This window comes from Typopeltis vanoorti, chromosome 7 (assembly GCF_054136105.1).
Source record: "Typopeltis vanoorti isolate ZY-2024b chromosome 7, IOZ_Tvanoo_1.0, whole genome shotgun sequence".
NCBI classification, from domain to species: domain Eukaryota; kingdom Metazoa; phylum Arthropoda; class Arachnida; order Uropygi; family Thelyphonidae; genus Typopeltis; species Typopeltis vanoorti.
This window is the reverse complement of record NC_143555.1, coordinates 55,418,188-55,440,753: the sequence shown is the minus strand read 5'-3', so window position 1 is coordinate 55,440,753 and position 22,566 is coordinate 55,418,188. Positions and strand designations below refer to the sequence as shown.

At 35.6% G+C, this 22,566-nt stretch overlaps 1 protein-coding gene across 1 annotated transcript in view; it reads right to left on the bottom strand.

Annotated features, from left to right (window-relative positions):
- Nucleotides 1-22,566, bottom strand: part of jar (Myosin heavy chain 95F jaguar) — a 517,008-nt gene that overhangs the window by 55,619 nt on the left and 438,823 nt on the right. The window contains exon 22 of the mRNA XM_090395608.1: nucleotides 12,445-12,552. Within this exon, the coding sequence (XP_090251734.1) occupies nucleotides 12,445-12,552 (108 nt within the window). The remainder of the gene's footprint in view (nucleotides 1-12,444; nucleotides 12,553-22,566) is intronic.

Here is a 22,566-nt window from a genome sequence, read left to right as displayed (position 1 = left end):
TCTAAGATTCTTCAAGAATCTCCAGAATATTTTGCCACCTTCTTGATATTTATTTTCTATATTTTTACCAAAGTCTTTCCATAGCCCTTTTGTTTAGCTAGTTTCAGAGTGTTTAGCTTTCTTACATTTGTCTCTGTATTCTCTAAGAGCACAAGCTGACTTATTCACCAGAGACTTTCGATATGCTTTCTTCTTTTCCTTCGCTGCCTTTTTAACTTCTTGTGTCCACCAGGAAGTTCTGATTTTTCTATCCCTGCAGACAACCTCACCAATGCCTCTCTAGCTGAATCAATCAATGTTTTCTTCTAGGCTTGCCACTGAATTTCCAAGGTTTGGATTTATAATGGTATTAGTTTCTCCAAAACTAAATTCTCTCACACTGCTTCATTTCTGGAATACAATTGACTCTTCTTTCAAATCTAGTAATACTATAGAATAATCATAGCAAACTATTCCTTTTAATTAAGACAATTTTATTCATCATCATCATCAAATTCCTGTCATGTACCCTCAAGGGGTGTACAGGATATGATAGTACTACATGAAAAAAATTACATTATTACTAACTTCCTATCTACAATTTTCCTCCAAATCAGTCTGTTACTTGTCAAGACTCCAACATTATCAGATTTTATATTTCTATCGTCTAAGGCACTTTGTACCGTATCAATCCACCTATATCTTGGTCTACCTCTGGGTCGTTTTGCTGCCAACCTGGCAGAGAACACTTGTTTTGCTAATCTTTCTTCGCCCATTCTTTTTAGGTGACCATACCACCTGAGATTAGCTCTGCTAATGCATTCCTGGATGCTGACAATATCAAGTTCTTTCCTAATATCCTCATTTTTAATATGATATTGCTACTGATGCCATCTGTTCACGCCTATAATCTTTCTCAGGACTCTCATATCTGCGGTCTCTAGTCTTTGGTCAAGTGTTTTACTTCTGACCCAGCTCTCAGATTCATAAGTTAAAATTGGTTTGAACACTGTCTTGTATACAGCTAATTTAGTGTTCCGACTAATTTCTCTCTTATTCCATATGAATTTATTCAACTGACTTCCCACCATACCAGCTTTGCTAATTCTGTTGTCTATTTCTATATTTAATTTACCATCTTCAGTAAAAATCGTGTCTAAGTAGCTGAAATGTTTTACTTGTTCCACAGGTTCTCCATTCACAACACAGTTGACATTTTCAATGATTCTGCCTATTTTCATTGTCTTTTGTCTTTTTATTGCTGACCTTCATACCATATATCTATTACAACAGCTATTCAATTTATTCAGAGAATCTTGCAGACTTGTAGTGGATTTATTTAGAAGTATAACATCATCCGCATAAAGCAAAGAGCTGACATTAACATCTCCAATTTTGATATCATGTTTAATACCACTTTCCTTCATAATGTGATCCATATAGATAATGAATAACAGAGGGGATAATGTACATCCTTGTCTGACACCAGATTTAACATTAAACCATCTTCCTGTACTTCCTTCAATTCTAACTGCTGACTTACAACTCAAATAGAGACTAAGTATTGCTTGATATAATGTCCCATTCACACCATATAACTGCAGCATATTGATTAGCTTCTCTCTTGGCACCTTGTCATATGCCTTTTCCAAATCGACAAAACTTAAATACAGATCTTTGTTATATTCCCATGCTTTCTCGACTATTTGTCGTAAAGTGAAGATCTGATCCTGACAGCCTCTATTTGGCCTGAATCCAGCTTGTTCTTCACCAAGCTTTTCTTCCACAATTCTTCTCAACCGTTTCTCAGGTATACTTGCATAGATCTTGGCAGGAACACTCAGTAGAGAAATACCTCTGTAATTCTCACATTCAGTTTTATTTCCCTTTTTATATATGGGTACTATGAGAGCTCTATTCCAATCATCGGGAATTCGTCCCTCTGTCCAGGCTTTTTGAACTATGCAGTGCAGCCACTGTAAGACTCTTATACCACCATACTTCCATATTTCTGGTCAAATATCATCTACTCCTGCTGCCTTTCCACATTTCAAGCCTTTGATGGCTTTTTCTACTTCAAGTATGGATATGTATTCCTGACTGCATGCCTAGGCAGTGTTTTTTACCACTGTGCTGTCATCACTGCTTGTTTCATTTAGCAGTTTTTCAAAGTAATTACTCCATACTTCAAGGATATCTTTTTCTCCCGTTTTCATGTCACCTTTATCATCTCTAACTGCTTTTACAGCACTCTTTCCTCCATTCCTAAGCTTCTTCAACAACCTCCAGAATATTTTGCCACCTTCTTGATATTTATTTTCTATATTCTTGCCAAAGTCCTCCCATGACTTTTGTTTAGCTAGTTTTACACAGTGTTTAGCATTCTTGCATTTGTCTCTGTATTCTCTAAGAGCACAACTGGCTTATTTGACAAGAACTTTTGATATGCTTCACTGCCTCTTTAACTTCCTGTGTCCACCAGGGAGTTCTGATTTTTTTTATCCTTGCAGACAACCTCACCACATGCCTCTCTGGCAGAATCAATCAATGTTTTCTTCAGAGTTTGCCACTGAATCTCCAAGGTTTGATCCCTGTTCTCAAACTCTTTCATTTTTTCTTCATTAATCTTTGTGTATTTTAGTCTACAGCTCACATCTGATAGCTGCTCAACTTTTATTCGCTTTAAAACTTTCTTACATGTTATTCTTTTCAATATGAAATTGAATTTTATCCTGCTCAAGACTAAATAGTGATCACTTCCAATTTCAAATCCTCTGTACACTCTGGTGTCCTGCACCAGGGAGAAAACATCACTATCAACAATAACATAGTCAATGAGACTTTTCTTATTCCTAGCCTCTTCTCTCCATGTGAATTTGTGCACATTTTTATGTTGGAACACGGTGTTAGTAATAACCAGTCCATGTCCTGAGCAGAAATCCAACAGATATTTGCCATTATTATTAGCTTTGCTCTTTTCTCCAAATTTTCCCAAAACATTTTTGTATGTCTGACAATCACTTCCTACTCTGCTATTTAGATCCCCCAACAAGGACCAACTTTTCCTTTTTCATTGTGTCAGTAGCTTTCTCTAGAGCCTCAAAAAATTCCTCCACTTCTACCTTAGTAGAACCTTCTGTGGGACCATAGGCACAAATAAGTCTCATTGTCCAGTTCTCCATTCTCATATTTGCCCACATTACTCTACTTGAGACTGACTACCATTCAAGAAGATTAGCCTTGTATTTTGTGTTGAATACTATGGCTACTCCTTCTTTTCCTTGATTGTCATTGCCTGAATATAACATTTTGTATTTATTGCTCAGAAAGATCTCACCAGTTTTTGTCTTTTTTTGTTTCAGTCACCCCTATTATGTCGATCTGGTACTTATCTAATTCCTCAGCTAGCTCCATTTTTTTTGCCATTCATGCTTCTTATGTTGATAGTACCGATCTTTAACTCTGATGATGTTGAGTTGAGGTTTGTTTTCAGATTTGTTCCAGTAGCTGACTTTTCGCTGTTCGCCCTGGTTCCTTGGCGAAAACAACGGGTGCCTTGTTTAACTGGGCAATGCCCCAGCTGGCATGAAATTTAGTCATGTTGTACCATCATTTTTTATTTTGGTTTATCCAATAAGAATACAATTTGGTCGGCTAAATCCCAAATTGCCAGCCCATCCTCGTTCGTTCAGTATCCAAGTAGATACCCAACAGGGTGCACCACGAGAAGGTGAGGATTGGACATTAGGTCAGAAGCCCTGGTCGGTTCTCTGCATTCCTTTAAAGGCTATGTGGAGGTCTCCTCTTAGTTATACAGCTTTGACCCCTAAGCACCCCAGACAATTTTAATTTGTTAATAAAATACATATTAACTACTATAGTATATATTATACAAATAATCCATTAGACTTAATTTCAATATATTTTCTGTTGATCTTTAATACAGTCAATTCTCACAAACCAAACATTATAACAAACTCATTTACTATAAGAAAGAAAAGTCCTGATCAAAACCCAAAGGCATAATACTATTCCTGCAGTCTCTATGACTTTACTATAGTGAGAGTCAAATAAAATGTTGAGATCTCTGTATGAACCTTCAAATATCATTTATAATCCTTCTGATATTATATGTTTTCCTCAGCAATCCATATGCTTTCTTTATTGTCCAAAGTGTTATTCTTTGGAGCAATTAATAACTTTATACAAACCTCAAATATGCACTGCTAAGGAATATAGTAGTGTAAATTTCAGATTTATAAATGTTTAATAGTGAATTATTAATTTAAAAATCTGTAATAATTTTGTCTTATTCCCAATCATTAGGTGGTGGATAATCTTTATCCTGGTGAAACACTATTACTTCAGTTACTGGGGCCAGAAGTTATAGTTGCCATTGTTTTGGATTTGGATCCCAACATGCCATGCAAGTGATATCCATCAAGGGCATGGCAAAAATACTGTGACCCAGTGCTGCTTCCCACCCCAATCTTCATGGGTATAGCAGTTCCATAAGCTGGCTGCCAAATAGTGTATATGAGACTGAAGATTTATTTATTTATTCGTATGGAGTTTCCTCCCCTTTTCTCCTCCGTCTCTATTGGGGCGAGTTGAGCCCCACTCATGGGGGGGTAAGTATTTATGGCTGTAGATCTGTATGTGTTCACGGCGTTGGTTTGCCTGCTTGCAGGATGAAAAACGCCAGATAAACTGGTGGGAAAAACTACTGCCCGCGCCCAAGACCAGCTAACTTGGCTATGGCTGAGGAAGATCCTCAAATTCCTCACGTCTTCGACAGGAATCGAACCTGGGACACTCCTTCCCCAGTCATATGGTTGCGAAGCGCACAGCCACTAGGCTAACCGTGTAGACAGACTGAAGATGGTAATGCATGTCAAGCATCAGCTGGCACATAATTTAAAAGCCATTTAATGGTGAGAGGCACTGTAGAGGCCACATTATGACATGGATCCTGCATGCTCTTTGTATGGGCAGCATGTCTAAGCGCACAGCCACTAGGCTAACCGTGTAGACAGACTGAAGATGGTAATGCATGTCAAGCATCAGCTGGCACATAATTTAAAAACCATGTAATGGTGAGAGGCACTGTAGAGGCCACATTATGACATGGACCCTGCATGCTCTTTGTATGGGCAGCATGTCTAAGAGTCTGCCTCTTCTCACAATATGTCCCTCTACTCTTTTTTTTTCTCTTCACCTTTAAAATATGGACATGGCAGCAAACAGAGTCAAGTCACTCTGACTAAAATAAAAAACAAATCTCAAAAAATTTCCCCAAAAATAAAAAAAAAAAATAAAAATAAGAAGAAAAAATCTTACAAAAAAAAATGTTCCACATTCACTTGCCAAAATTCATGTATAAACACCAACCTCAATAATGTGCACCATCGCCTTCAACCTAACCCCAAATGTGTGCCACAACAACTTCTAACAACAATCTGTGTGATTCCTTCTGCCACTGATATTCTTTGTAACAGAATGCCTAATCTCTCCTTTTTGACCTGCTGTGGCATATGATTTTCTTGCTTCATATGTATCATTCATCAACTGTCTCTCCAGTTCCCTCATTTCTGAAAAAGTATTCTGACCTCTTTGACTTCTGATCATTGAAGTTTTCTTTTCCTGCAGTCCAAATTCCCTAAGTCATTTTCATTGGTGACTTTAATGCCTACAATGCTGATGCCCTTTCTTTTCCAAGGTGGAAGAGGAGCAGAGTGTTTGCTGTAGGCAATGATCTAAAGTAAATCATTCATCTCTCAACCAAAATTCTTGACAATCCTCTCCAGTCACCCAACACTCTGGATCTTTTCTTAAATGGTTCTCGTTCCAGATACGCTGCTAATGTGACTGCATCTCTTGGTAAGTCAGATCACAATGTCATCCAAGTTTCATCTCTAGAAGGATGCACTTCTCTATGCCATTCACAGACTTATGTACTTTGACACAACAATGCCAAGTAAAAAGCCAGTTTTAAATAATTTCTTCTTTTTTCCCCCCCTTCTTCTTCTTGAAAATGAAAATTCGTCAGTTCCTTTCTAACAACTTGCTTTAGGATTTTGATGTTTTTTTTTTTTTTTTTGAGTTAGATCTTCACATGTTACTTCAGTTGTCAGCAAATGAAGTTTCTCCTTCATTGTTAACTCAGCTGATGTCAAAGGAACCGAGTCCAAAGAGCAGTTATGCAGCTTAATAGCAATAAGATCCCAGGTGCAGATGGAATCCCAGCAGAATTAAATAAGCCCACATATCCATATCCTTGTAATCATAGATTGATTACAAGGAGATGGGATTATGGCCTAGAGACTGGAAGAAGTTGGTTTTCATATCACTACATAAGGGAGATATGAAGGATTGCAAGAACTATAGAACTATTAGTTCGATCTCTCATGCAAGCAAGATTTTATTGAAGATCTTGCTAAATGAGGCCAAAGTTGAGGCAGAGAGATGCTCGAGGAAGGAGGAGGTTTTAGGAAAGGTTAGAGCACCAGAGGTCAGATCCTTTGCCTTAGACAGATCACAGAAAAGTATAAAGAATTTAGATTCCCTATAGTAATATGGTTCTTAGACTACTATAAAGCTTTTGACTGTGTTCAGCATGCGAAACTGTGGGATGTAATGAAAAGAATGGATTTTCCTCAACACACTATCATGGTTGATAACCAACTTGTACAGGGAGGAAGAAACCATGTAAGAACAAGTGTCAGATTAACTGAATGGCTTCCGGCTGGAAAAGGATTTGGGCAAGGATGTTTACTTTCTCTTCACTTGTTTAGTATCGATGCTAAGGACACCTTGTGTGAAGCATTGGATGAGCACAGGAATTAGGAGAGGTGGTCGATTGATCAGTAATCCGAGGTATGCTGATGATACCGTACTCCTCTGTAATGACAAGGAAGAATTAGGACAATTTCTTGATAGTTAATGTGATCAGTAATAAGAGAAGACTTCAGCTCAATCTCTGCAAGACAAAGATTATGGTTCTCAAAGGAAATACAGACAGGGAAACTCTTGAGAAACAAGTCTACCTAAATGGAGAAAGAATTGAGGAAGTCAGCAAGTTTGAGTACCTGGAATCCATTACTAATGTGAAGAATTGCTGTTCAGAAGATGTCAGAAGAAGATTAGGAAGGGCTAAAACAACAATCAGAGACTTGCCTAAAATCTGGAAGAATGGATCCACATGAACAAAGTTTGAGGATTTTGGATGCAGTTCTTTTTCCAACAGCGACTTATGAATATGAGACTTGGAACCTAAAGAAATCAGATAAGAAAAGGATAGCTGCTTTTGAGATGTGGTGGAACAGAAGGCTGTTGAGAATATCATATACTGAAAGGTGTACAAATGAATTGGTGTTAGAAAAGATCAGCAGAACTTTAAGGCTCCTTAAGGATACTGAAAATATTTTGGGCACATGGAAAGGATGGAAGGGGTAGACCATCAGTGAGATGGATGGATGGTGTGTGTGTGTGTGTGTGTGTGTGTGTGTGTGTGTGTATGGAGTGACTGATCTTCAGAGAGTTGAAGCCTCCAGAAAAGCATACAACAGGACTACATGGTAAGGACTGGTGTGGCACATCGAGCATCGAAGTGACCATACGGCACTTATGGATGTCCGGTGATGATGATGATTTACCTAACCATCTTAAGATGGTTAGGTAAATCATACATAAGCAGGAGACATAACATGCTGAAAAAATTTGTAACTGCTGGTACTTTCCACAAACTGCTATGATTTTTTTTCAGCATATGTGTCTCCTGCTTAAGCACATTTAAAATAACACCACTATGAAATTTTATTCTTAGATACAAAAATATCCCTTTTCAACTCCTCATATTATCAAATATTAAGACTCCTGAAATATTCTAATTCTTACCTTTGACTCTTTACTATTTGACACAATATGTAAATTACTGACAATATTCACTGCTCTTTTAACAATCAATCAGAACACAGAATTACTGAATATAATTTTGTCATTAATATGTAGTGTCAAAATACGTGGATACTTTAACATGTTCAAGATGGACAAGGACATCAAACCAAACGCATGTGGATAGGAGGTGGAAATTTGTTTGTTTCAGGATATATTATAAACAAATAATTAAGGGAAATTCTATATTTTATTAACATACTTCAACTAATCAATAATTAAAAGTGCATGTGTGTGTGCATACACACACACACATTAGTAGCTGAATACTGGAATGAAAATGACAAGAAAAACATCTCCCCCAAAATACACCATAATGCATAGCTGCAATCAAAACAGTTTTATTGTAGAATTAAATACAAATACATTGTATTTAGTAACATTTAGAGTCATTACAGTACTTAGTGTAATCAGAGACAACTGAAATTTATGACCCGGTATGATGACAAACATCCTTCCCTCAGTTACCATACTACACAATCACAAGCCAGACAAAGTAGAAGTTTTATTGTAGCATGTAATCGATAAGGGAAATTTATTCATTCATATATAGTTCAGTAGAAACAAATGAATTTATGTAATCCATTGTTATGAAACCTACTTATGTAATGCAAATTTTCAAAAGCAAATACTGTTTTTTTGCCCCTTCTTCCTTTATGACTTGAAATAACATAACGTTACATTTGGAATTTTCCATACTTTAAGATGGTTCAGAAACATTATTTTTGGAAATAAGTCTACCAACTGAAAACAGCATGCCATGTACACTATCTACCAAGAATTGTCTGAACAACCCTGTTATTTGAAGTTATGGAACATTCCAGGTTTGTTAATAACATAAAAACTGGTTTATAGATAGTAGGAAGCAGTATTTCATTGTAGCAGTTGAATAGAGGTGGTATGGCAATACAACGTGAACTGAGTGACTTTGAGAGGTGTCACCATAAGCTGTCACATTGGTGGCATGTCTACATGTGCCATTGCCACTCAAATGGAACATCCAAAATCAACAGTTGGTGGTGTGATCAACAAATGGAGATGTTCTGGCATCACTACTGCAGCAAAACACCAAGGACGGCAGCTGAAACTGACTGACAGGGACAGGAGGGTGTTAAAACTGGTAGCATGCAAAAACTGGCTACAATCGACACAGATCATCTGTGATGAGATCCAGAGTGCCAGTAACACCATTGTGAGCACTGATACTGTACGAAAATAACTCTATTTATTGGGTTTTCATGGAAGAGCAGCAGCACACAATCCGAACATCACAACAGAGAACAAGGCAGATCATCTGACTTGTACAAAGAGCATGTGAACTGGACAATTCACCAGTAGAAATTGGTACTTTGGAGCAATGACTCAAGGTTCACTTGTTTCCAGTCTGATGTGTGGGTGTGGAGGCAGCCTGGCGAACGCTTATTACCACAATGTATTGTACCCACAGTAAAGTTTGGTGGCAGAGGAGTAATCGTGTAGGATGCATTCAGCTGGTTTGATCACAGGTCGTTGTCCGTGGTTCCATGAAGGCAGCTCAATACCTTGATATTCTGGATAATCAGGTACTGCCTACACTGTGGAGTTTTTATGGAATGGACCCGTATTACTCTCAAGACTATGCCACAAAGCTGCAGCTGTTATGGAATGGTATGAAGAGATTGCTTTTAAATGACTGCCCTGTCTGTGCAGAGTCCTGATCTCAACCCCACTGAACACCTGTGGGACGAATTGGAGCTGCGATTGAGGTCCAGAGCAGCACATCCTCAATCTGTCACTGAACTCAGTACTGGAGGAGGGAGACAAATTCCACCCAATGTCTGCTGCACACTGGTGGAAAGCCTCCCTGAAAGAGTGCAGGAGTTGATCAAACCCAAAGATGGACATGCCCGATATTAGGGTTCGCCTGCTGGTAACAATTGTAAATTGTTGAAGTGCCCAGACAGTTATTGGTAGATAGTGTATATTTAACAGTGTGCAAAAATGTGCCTGCCAGATGCTGAAGGGATATGTTATATGGTCATGCGAGTTCCTGCCTGACATGCAACTCACTCGAGGCACAGCCTGGCACGAATGTGTTAACTTTACGAGTTACTAGTACTACAAAGTTAAATTAATTACAAAATATTTAGGGTAATAATGCAAGCAGCTAACGTAGCCACAAGACTCATTACGGTCTGAGCTGTTTATTCGAAAGAGCTATATTTTATAAAATTAATTAATAAAATTATAACACATCACATGCATTTAAAATGTTTTTGATTTACCAAAATACTGGTAGAAAATACCAAATTTTGCTAATTTCTTTTTGCTCCATTTATTGGTAAATCAGTTTACCTCAGCTACAATCCCTAATGCCATGGCAGTTCCTTGAAGAGGCTGTTGAGTACAGCTTTTGTCCATCTGTGCTATCACATCTTTATCACCAGATGGTGGTATTGCAATATTACTTATGAATAAAGCTGATATCCTACCTCATTCTTATCATCCAGTTCCAGGGTAGATAACCAGAGCAGATCACCTTCTTTAACTGGATCATTATACCCCCCCCCCCCCATGGTTTTCTGCCAGAGGGACATCAGGAGAATCTTGAAAAATCTGCATGTTGGGAGAGGGGGCTTCTGGTCCTGCCAGTTGGGTTCAAGAGATGTACTCCTGGATCTATACACTATAATATAATCAGCTGGCTTCAACTCTTTTGATTTTCCTATTAATGATATTCCACAGGATTCTGTTATTTCACCCATTCTCTTTCTTAATGACCTGCTCTCAGTAACTTCAAACCTTCAAACCCTGTTGAGGGTTTTCCTGATGATGGCACTCTGTCATATGATAAACCCTGTAGTGATTGAACATCTCAAACTTCAAGATCATCTATAATAAATACTATAAACACTGATCGCTCCACCATCCTGCAATGAGGCAATAACAATCTGCAAATGCTTCTTCAACACAGTTTTTTCTTTTTATCACAAAAAAGACCTTGCTTCTTCCCCCCCTTACTTTTGACAATGTGCAACAGTCAAGATCAGATCTCTCTTCTTAGACTGACTTATTTCTAGCCTTTCTTGACATAAACTTATCACTTCTGTACCATTCTCAGCTTTCAGAAAACTTGGCACCCTCTTTCACTCAAACATTACTTTTCATTTGTCCAGTTACTTACTCTGTACATATCTCAAATCCAGCCAACCTCTCACATGTACCTAAAACCTCCCTCAAGATTCTTGATGCTGTTCAGTAGAAAGCAGGTCAGATGATTAATAACTTTTTCACATAGACTTATTTCTGCTAGACTTACAGCAACAGCTGTAAGTTTAACAGATATTTAGCAACAGTTGTTGGATAGAAACAGCAACATCCTTTTACAGCTGAACTGCAGACTCATCAGATTGCCACTCCCAGTCATCTTTCACTTCTATCCACCTTAGTTCTATAGGACAGCCTTCCTCACTAACCTCTGGCTCTTATAAGCAGAATATCAGCTGATTACTTTGTTGAACTTGATCATATACATTTATTTGTTATAGGCCTTGTAGCCGATTGTGTGTGTGTGTGTGATCAAAAGTAAAAAACTTAGACATTAAACATTAAAATTAAACTAGGAATTTATTTCATATAAAAAAAAAATCAACTAATGCCTTTTCATTCCTGTATAGGGAGTAGGTGAGGCCGTTTTATCCCTATCTAACTTTTGGAGACTGAGGGTGCAGTTCAATCTCCACTGGTAGCCAATCAGAGATAGCTAGCCAAAGCTATCACTAATATCATGGCATCCGATGAAGAGAGGCAACTGATATGTGCTGCCATCTCATGGTCCCTAATCCTAAAACTATGTTCGCTGTCTGAAAATAGCGTGGATTCTGAGGTTGATTTTCTTGAGTTTCCGGGATGAAAAACCCGCTTGCCCATGCCAGACATCGATGTTATGTGCTAGTGATCGATGTAAACCAGGAGTAATATTGCATTTTTAACCTGAACCATCTCTATCATTTTTTAAATAGATAACCAAGAACTGGATAATGGGTGGGGAATTTCAAAGTGGAATAAGGAGTGGCTATTTTCATTCCAGCAAAAACAATTTACATTTTACTTGACAGCCGATTTGGATCAGAAAACTGTGATCTATCCAAAGGAGAAAAAGAACAGAAATCAAAGAGAGACTATAGCAGATGGCATCACCATTTTGTTTACTAGAGATGTTCTAGACTGTTTGGTCTCTATAATAGGATTCCCAGATTATCTAATTCTTAGCATAAACTTTCAGGTGTTCATAGTATGCGTGTTTATGTGAGGAAATGAGAATTTGTCATAAAAGAAAATGGCACCATCAGTAAGTACTAAAAGGCTGCAACTCTAAGTGGGAAGATGGCACTGAGTAAAAGGGGGAAACATCTGCATGCAAAGTTTGGAGCCTAAACAGTATATATATATATAGCCTAAACAATATATATATGTATATATATATGAGGTTTGGGAATAAGGTAAATAATGTTTAAAGAGTAAGCATATCACCTTGGGAGAGGTGGAGGTGTTCCTACATCATCCAAAGCACCATTCATATCTTGAGCCAAACGTAAAGCTAATTCATGATCTCTATGTTCCTGCTCTAATTGCTGCTGTCTGAAAAACAAGAATAAAAAAAACTGAAAATCAGATTTACAAAAACTCTGATGAAGTAGCAATAAAATCCATTACAGAATTTGAAAAATATATAAATAAGGCTTAAATAATGTTCAGCTTCATAGCACATATTATGAATATGAGAGGAGTATATCTCATCTAAAAATGTACTGGTCAAAAGTATTATTTTATTTATTTTAAACTTATTTTTGCTACAAAAGCAAGTTTTATTCTAACATATACAGTTCAATAAATCTGCATAATAGGATTATTATTACTTGAAATTATGATAATTCATGCTTAACTCTAGATATGAATATCTAAGTTAATTTTTGGAAAATATAAGCAGAATTACACTAAGGAAAAGGAATGGAATGAATTGTTTCATTTCTTTCCATTAGTTTAGTTAATATGCAATTAAACTGTGAATATAGCTGACTATATTATAAATGTTTCCACATAATTTAGAAGACACTACCAGAAGCATGCAGTTTATTACAGAATATATTTCTATGAGAGCAAATAGGATGAATCAATAAAAAAAAAGAGAAAGTGATTAATCCGACTAAGCAACTACAAGTAAAGCAAGTGGTATAACTCTTTGCTTCAGCTACAACCTTATCTTTTAATCAGAACAGTCTGTTTTTACTGAAGTGACTTTGACAAAAATGAATATTACTGTATATTATTCTGCAAAAGGATCTCTTCATTTTTTTAATCATAATTTTGCTTGGTGGAGGTCTTAAGCGAGTAAAAACAATAACAATGGTTGAGAACATGAATGATGTTATCTTAGAATCTGAGGAGAACACAGGGGATGGAATGTGGTGCCAAAAATGCATTGTGTGTGTGTGTGGGGGGGGGGGGGAGAACCTATAGAGCAGTGCTTCCCAACCGACGTGCCGCAAAAAATTTAACCGCAAAGTCCTGATTATGGGGCGATGCTAAAGGAGGGCTAGGCTGCTGAGTGGTTCCCTTTTCACTTTATTGCTCTTTTCTAGCTATGCACATGTGAAGGCGACCTCCCAGAATGTCATAGGCACCATTCCTCCCTCCCTCACATTTTGCATCTATGACTCAGAAGATCATTACTCTGCTTCAGTTTCAACTCATCTGTTGTGTTGTGAGAGTACCAGTTGAGTGTTTCAAGAGTGTATCATTTTTGTAAGAACTGCATTCAAGTGGATGTTCAGTGTTGCTAAGTGGTCTGTGTAAAATCCTTAGTGGGAATGTCTTATTGCGTCTTTTTCTGAATTTGTGTTTTAACAAATGTGATAGTTTGTGAAACATAAGTCGAATTGTTATTATTTGCTGACAGAGATGCTTTTTCCTGTTACCGTCGATCTATAACATTCATTTTAGCTGAAGCTATAACGGTCATACAAGAAAGAAGTACCTTCGCATGATAAAATAAACACTGGCGAGTCATTTTTTTTCTTCTAGTTGACCATTTTTTCATAATGAAAAGGTATCTGAGATATTTTTTGGACAATGGACGCTGACATTATGAATTACAAAATGATTAATGTGTAATTTGTATAGCTTAAGCTTGGTAAACGTAGACTTTCTGTCATTAATAGGCATTTTCCTAACATAGTTTTCCGTGTTCCGGTATTTTGGATGCCCTAGTTACATTGCCCATTTGATATCCTCGATTATAATGTAGTATTTTTAGTTTCATGTGATTTATATCTTTCTATTCAATGGCTTGTTTATTTGCAATTTTAATTCTATTAAATTTAATTTTCAGTTACCCACAATAATGGACAAATATTTAAAAAAATCAGAAAATCCATCAAACTCGTGAGTCCAAGAAAGTGAACCAAAGAAAAAGTTTAGGGCGCAACATAGTCATAGACCATATAAAGAGGATTATCAGAAATTTGGTTTCGTGTGCTCCGATAATTCTTCTGTGCCTCAATGTCTCATATGCCTGGAAAAGTTGTCAAATGAAGCAATGGTGCCAAGTAAACTGCATCAACACCTTTCTACCAAGCATCCTTTGTACACAGATAAGGATTTTAACTATTTTAAAAGTCTGCAAACTCAAATCCAAATGCAAAGTTATTTCATGAAATCAGCCACAACAGTATCTAATGGAACTCTAGAAGAAAGTTACAAAGTTGCAAGATTGATAGCTAAAGCCAAGAAGCCTCACACAATTGCCAAATCACTCATTTTTACCAGCTTATGTGGAAATTGTAAAAACTATGCTTGGAATCAATGAAGTAAAAGAAATTGAAAAAGTACCGCTTTCAAATAATACGATCAGCATGCACATTGAAGACATGTCAGTTAGCATAGAAAGAACACTAATCCAGAAAATTTGTGAAGTTAAGAAATTTTCCTTACAGGTTGATGAATCAACAGATGTTAGCAACTGTTGTCAGCTAATTGCACTTGTTCGAATTCCTGATGAGAAAGGGTTGAAAGAGCATTATTTATTCTGCAAAGAACTTCAGAAACAAACAACTGGGAAGGAAATCTTTAAAGTGATCAATGAATACTTTGATACAAATAAAATTTCATGGAAAAATTGAGTAAGTTTATGTACTGATGGCATGGCTGCAATGACAGGAAGCATCAGAGGCTTGGTGTCCGAAGTTCGGTCTGAAAACCCTGGTGTTTAAATAATACACTGCTTTATTCATAGAGAAGCTCTCATGTCAAATAGTTTACCTCTAGAATTAAAGTCCACACTTAATGACATTATAAAAATGGTGAATTTGATGAAAGGTAGACCACCTCAATCATCTTTTTTCAATTTTATGTGATGAAATGGGATCAGAGCATTAATCTTTGTTGTTCCGTACTGAAGTTCGTTGGCTGTCGAGAGGGAGAGTTCTGTCCAGAGTTCATGAGTTGAAAGAAGAATTAAAAGTATTTTTTGAGGGTAACTCTCAGTATTCAGCTAAGTTGGAAGACAATTACTGGTTGCAAAAAATGGCCTACTTAGCTGACATATTTGAATACTTAAATGAACTTAATCAAAAAATGCAAGGACCGCTTGAGAATATATTAACTTGCACTGACAAAATTAATGGATTCAAAAACAAAATTCAACTTTGGAAAGATGTGGTGAAAAATGGTTCCCTTGAAATGTTTAGTCAGTGTTATAGTTCGAATCCTAAAAAAGAACTACTAGAACTTGTAGATCAACACCTATGCATGCTTGAGAGAAAGCTTCATCACTACTTTTAATTAACGGAGACAAAGAAATTCGATTGGGTTTGAAATCCATTTGCATCTTCATTAGATAACATGGCATTTGATTTATCAGTGAAAGAAAAGGAGGAGTTATTAGACTTAAAAAGTGATCGTACCCTTGAAGTTGAGTTTAAGGATGTTCCATTATCTCAATTCTAGGTAACTGCAAAAAAGGAGTTTCCATCCATCAGCGAAAAAGCTATAAACATTCTTTTACCATTTGCTACAACATGCATGTGTGAACAAAGTTTCTCTTCTATGCTCACTATCAAGAATTTAAAGAGATCATCATTGAAGAGTTTTGATCATGAATAGCTCTTTTGACCATAGACCCATATATAAAAAAATTGTGTTCATAGAAACAGGCCCAAGTATCTCACTGAAATAAGAAGGAGATATATGTATTAACTGTGGCAAAAGAATATTGTAGATATTTATATTAATACTTAAAATGTTTATTTTGTCATTAAATTATTATTAGCATATTTATACATAGTAATTCTTTTGTGTATAATTAATTTCGCTTTTGTATTTTCACATTATAATTTTATAAAATAAGTGTTCTAAAAATTTAATCACAGTTTCACTCAGTCAAATCTGACAATTTAGTTCATAGATGCGATATAAAAACTATGTCAAATATCAATCACTGAGAATGTATGGATTAGGTATTTTCATTCCATTTGTTTCGTTTATTTCGTGCTTATGACTGCATAAGAAGACTTATCTGCAATGAATGTCTAACTGGAATGTTTATGTATTATAATGCAAAAATATTTGATAGAAAGATCTTATTAATTGAATCCCTGTATGAAATAGAAGAAATTAATCATGTTAATAGCAAAAATGTTCCTTCATAGTGTGTCATGAAATTATTTATGCTTGTGAGGTGTGCCGTGACGTAAAAAAGGTTGGGAAGCACTGCTATAGAGGATTGTTTTAGCCAGTATGATGTTCTTGCCACACAGAGGTGAACATTCTGTTGAAAAGACTAGACCATTTTCTCAAAAAATAAAAATAAAAAACAATAATAAATAAAATTGCACAGAAAATGTCCCCAAATACAGGAACTCCATTTCATCGATATATGTGTATATGTATATATATATATATATTTCAAAAAATAGATTTAATGACTCCAAGACCGAGATAACATATAAAGATTTTAATGATAAATACTACTAGTTTCGGCATATAGCAGCCTTCTTCAGGTATTTATAAAGGAAAGGAATACTAATAAACATTGAATTATTTAAATAAACAAACTGGAAATTACAGGTACAAATTGCCTCACATAATCGATACATAAAAACGTTGTATTTTTCAAGTTGTTCCAACTGGCGTGCCATTGTTTGTTGCAATTGTGCGTGCAAGTTCACGTGAACGCCAATATTGAATAACTGCAGCATGGCTATCTGGGATGTTATAACTTAAATTATTATTTAAGTGGACCGGGTTCAGTAGGATTTCCCGTGGTTCTACGATTTTTCTTTCAAAATCATCTTCACAGCGAAAAATATTTTCTGATCTATTCCAAGCATACAGAGTGGCTTTGTTGGTCATCATTAGGATTATTTGAAAAAAAGAACATGACTGGATAAAGCAGTTGCATGAGATCTTTTGTATGAGATGTCTCTCTTATGCTCTTCTATGCGTTGTTCAATAGATTTGTTAGTTTGACCAAAGTATGGGATATTGCAATCACACCACAATTTATATACTCCAGGGTACTTAAGGTTGTGATGAGTAGGTTTTGGATGGCTGATTAGAGAGCGGATTTTTGGAAGTGTGGTGAAGAAGGTCCTGATATTATATTTTTTAAGGACTTTAGCTATTTTCTTAGAGACTGTGCTAATGTATGGAATAGAGATGCTACCTTTAAAATTAATAGTCTCTGTTGTGCACTGCTTAGGAGGGTTCAGAAGAAGTTTCTTAATTGTTTTTTCAGAGTATCCATTTTGTTTAAAAATAAGAGTGAGGTGATTCATTTCTTTTTTGTAGTTCATCTTGTTCATTTAAGAGAGAACGTGCTCTGTGTCCTAAGGTAGATATAATTCCAAGTTTTTGTGGTGGAAAATGATGAGAAAGATTATGCAGATATCTATTGGTATGCGTAGGTTTTCTGTACATAGAGATTTTTAATCTTTCAGAGTATCGTGTAAGCATAACATCCAAAAAAGGTAAAGAGTTATTATTTTCTATATCAGCAGTAAATTTTATATTAGGATGTTGGATGTTTAGATGACGAAGAAAATCTGTGAGAGCTGTGTGCCCGTGATTCCAAATAATGAATATATCATCAACATATCTTTTCCAAACTTTTGGTTTAAATGAGAAGGAAGATATGGCTTTCTTTTCAAAGTCTTCAAGGAAGATGTTAGCTAGCACAGGGGACAAAGGGTTGCCCATTGCCAGGCCTTGTTTTTGTTGGTAAATGGAGTCCTTATATCTGAAGTAACCAGAATGAATGCAATGCTTTAATAAAGTGAACATTTTTTTGGATAATTTATCCTGTAGTAATGTAAGTACCTCGTCCGTAGGAACGTTAGTAAATAAAGATATAATGTCCAAACTAGCTAGAATATCATTATCATCGATGGGAATATCTTTAATATGAGAAACAAAATCTGTGGTGTTTTTGATGAAAGATGAAGATTTATTGGAGAAACACTTGAGGTACTTTGCTAAATATTTTGAAAGTTTATATGTAGGTGAATCAATTCCTTCCACAATTGGGCGAAGAGGGATGTTTTCTTTATGAATTTTTGGAACTCCATAGATGCGTGGGATAAGAGGATGTAGAGAGCGTAATGAGAGGCGAATATTATGAGGAAGTTCACTCGCAGTCTTTAACAAGTTGTTTGTACGGTTTTGTAATTCTCTTGTAGGATCTTCCTGAAGAATTGAATATATTGAACTATCTTCAAGTAATTGAAGCATTTTGTTGTGGTAATCTTCAGAGTTGAGGATGACCGTAGAGTTGCCTTTATCTGCAGGTAAAATAATAATGTTACTGTTCTGTTTTAGATTTTTTAGGGCTTTTCTTTCAGCCACTGAAATATTATCTGTTGGAGGTTTGGCATTATTTATAATGAAAATCGATTCAATACGAAGAAGTTTCGCCAAATGATTAGGAATGAGTGAACATGCTTTTTCTATTTTTGTAAGAAGAGATTCTTTAGGGATAAATTTTGGTGAGGGAATAAAATTGAGACCTTTGCTAAGAATATTCGTTTCTGCATCCGTTAACATATGAGAAGATTTGTTCACTACAACCTTTTCAGGATTAATACGGGCATCACTATGACCAGATCTGTTTTGTATCCTTATTAGATTATCAAATTTCTTGATAATCTAATTTGTTGTAGTGAACAAATCTTCTCATATGTTAACGGATGCAGAAACGAATATTCTTAGCAAAGGTCTCAATTTTATTCCCTCACCAAAATTTATCCCTAAAGAATCTCTTCTTACAAAAATAGAAAAAGCATGTTCACTCATTCCTAATCATTTGGCGAAACTTCTTCGTATTGAATCGATTTTCATTATAAATAATGCCAAACCTCCAACAGATAATATTTCAGTGGCTGAAAGAAAAGCCCTAAAAAATCTAAAACAGAACAGTAACATTATTATTTTACCTGCAGATAAAGGCAACTCTACGGTCATCCTCAACTCTGAAGATTACCACAACAAAATGCTTCAATTACTTGAAGATAGTTCAATATATTCAATTCTTCAGGAAGATCCTACAAGAGAATTACAAAACCGTACAAACAACTTGTTAAAGACTGCGAGTGAACTTCCTCATAATATTCGCCTCTCATTACGCTCTCTACATCCTCTTATCCCACGCATCTATGGAGTTCCAAAAATTCATAAAGAAAACATCCCTCTTCGCCCAATTGTGGAAGGAATTGATTCACCTACATATAAACTTTCAAAATATTTAGCAAAGTACCTCAAGTGTTTCTCCAATAAATCTTCATCTTTCATCAAAAACACCACAGATTTTGTTTCTCATATTAAAGATATTCCCATCGATGATAATGATATTCTAGCTAGTTTGGACATTATATCTTTATTTACTAACGTTCCTACGGACGAGGTACTTACATTACTACAGGATAAATTATCCAAAAAAATGTTCACTTTATTAAAGCATTGCATTCATTCTGGTTACTTCAGATATAAGGACTCCATTTACCAACAAAAACAAGGCCTGGCAATGGGCAACCCTTTGTCCCCTGTGCTAGCTAACATCTTCCTTGAAGACTTTGAAAAGAAAGCCATATCTTCCTTCTCATTTAAACCAAAAGTTTGGAAAAGATATGTTGATGATATATTCATTATTTGGAATCACGGGCACACAGCTCTCACAGATTTTCTTCGTCATCTAAACATCCAACATCCTAATATAAAATTTACTGCTGATATAGAAAATAATAACTCTTTACCTTTTTTGGATGTTATGCTTACACGATACTCTGAAAGATTAAAAATCTCTATGTACAGAAAACCTACGCATACCAATAGATATCTGCATAATCTTTCTCATCATTTTCCACCACAAAAACTTGGAATTATATCTACCTTAGGACACAGAGCACGTTCTCTCTTAAATGAACAAGATGAACTACAAAAAAGAAATGAATCACCTCACTCTTATTTTTAAACAAAATGGATACTCTGAAAAAACAATTAAGAAACTTCTTCTGAACCCTCCTAAGCAGTGCACAACAGAGACTATTAATTTTAAAGGTAGCATCTCTATTCCATACATTAGCACAGTCTCTAAGAAAATAGCTAAAGTCCTTACAAAATATAATATCAGGACCTTCTTCACCACACTTCCAAAAATCCGCTCTCTAATCAGCCATCCAAAACCTACTCATCACAACCTTAAGTACCCTGGAGTATATAAAGTGTGGTGTGATTGCAATATCCCATACTTTGGTCAAACTAACAAATCTATTGAACAACGCATAGAAGAGCATAAGAGAGACATCTCATACAAAAGATCTCATGCAACTGCTTTATCCAGTCATGTTCTTTTTTCAAATAATCCTAATGATGACCAACAAAGCCACTCTGTATGCTTGGAATAGATCAGAAAATATTTTTCGCTGTGAAGATGAGTTTGAAAGAAAAATCGTAGAACCACGGGAAATCCTACTGAACCCGGTCCACTTAAATAATAATTTAAGTTATAACATCCCAGATAGCCATGCTGCAGTTATTCAATATTGGCGTTCACGTGAACTTGCACGCACAATTGCAACAAACAATGGCACGCCAGTTGGAACAACTTGAAAAATACAACGTTTTTATGTATCGATTATGTGAGGCAATTTGTACCTGTAATTTCCAGTTTGTTTATTTAAATAATTCAATGTTTATTAGTATTCCTTTCCTTTATAAATACCTGAAGAAGGCTGCTATATGCCGAAACTAGTAGTATTTATCATTAAAATCTTTATATGTTATCTCGGTCTTGGAGTCATTAAACATTAAATCTATTTTTTGAAATGTATAACAACCGAGTAAAAACTAATCGCCACATATATATATATATATATATATATATATATATATATATATATATAAAAAATTCGGCCACAGATGAGAGAACCTTTGACATTTCTGCACATGGCCAAAGAAGGCAAATCCATTCTGATAATAGGTAATCAATCTGTTTCATAGGATGAGTGTTTATTATTACACATAGAAAAATTAGCTTTTCTTTTATGAACATTCTAATTTTTTTAAGTGGTAACTATTTTACTTGTATAACAGTTGGAAAACTTTATGTATAAAGCATGTGAATTCACGTGTTGGTGACGGATTCGTACATCCCTTATTCTTTTCTGCCTTTCAACATGAATTGATTTCTTGGCACTCTGCCAGCTACGGTTCTCTAAACCAGTGGCCTCCAAACTTTTTTGATCGCTTACCCCCAATTGATTGAGCAAAAATCTATTGTAATAAGTATTATAAAGAGGAAATATGCCTTGATTCATCATATAATAATTAAAAACGCTAGATATTTTTACACATTTTTATTATTAACAGCTTACAAACATATTTATTGCAATATTTAATGTGAACAATGGCCTTGCATTTTTTTCATAATTCCTTGAAATTCTGGTTTGATGCCTTCTGATACTGCAATATGTTGCTTCTTTAAATTATCTGCAATGATTTCTATACATGGATTATTTCTACCATTTTTATGGCGGTTGGGTGTACAAGTGTTTCCCCAATGGTGTGTGGCTTTTGGTCTTTTGCAATTAAGAATGCAACCTCAAGAGATGCCTCCAAATATTTATCGTTAATTTTAGTGAATTTTTTTAAGTTGTTGGATTGAGAATTACATGTCTTCAAACATCGTTCAAAGAATTGTAAAGATTTGTGTTCATGTTCAGGATGTTTAGTTTTTAAGTGTCTTACTAATAATGATGGTTTCATACTTCCATTACATAGCGTCTCATGACACAATACACATGTAGGACGAGGTTCATTGTTGACTATCGTCAATGTAAATTCCCATTTCAAGTAGTCTTCTTGATAATTTTGAACTTTCTTGGGCAAGGTTTTGTTAAGTTTCAGATTAATGTTTTTCTCACTTAATTTGACTGATCACGAACTTGTTTGAACAGAAGAATCAATCCTATTTTTTCCTTGTTGTTCTTCTGATGTAGAAGTACTATCATAATTATCTTCAATTTGCAGTTTCTTTGGAGGAAATTTTTTTAACCATTTATCCATTTTGTGAGGGTTAATTTGTAAAATTTAAATATAATTCAT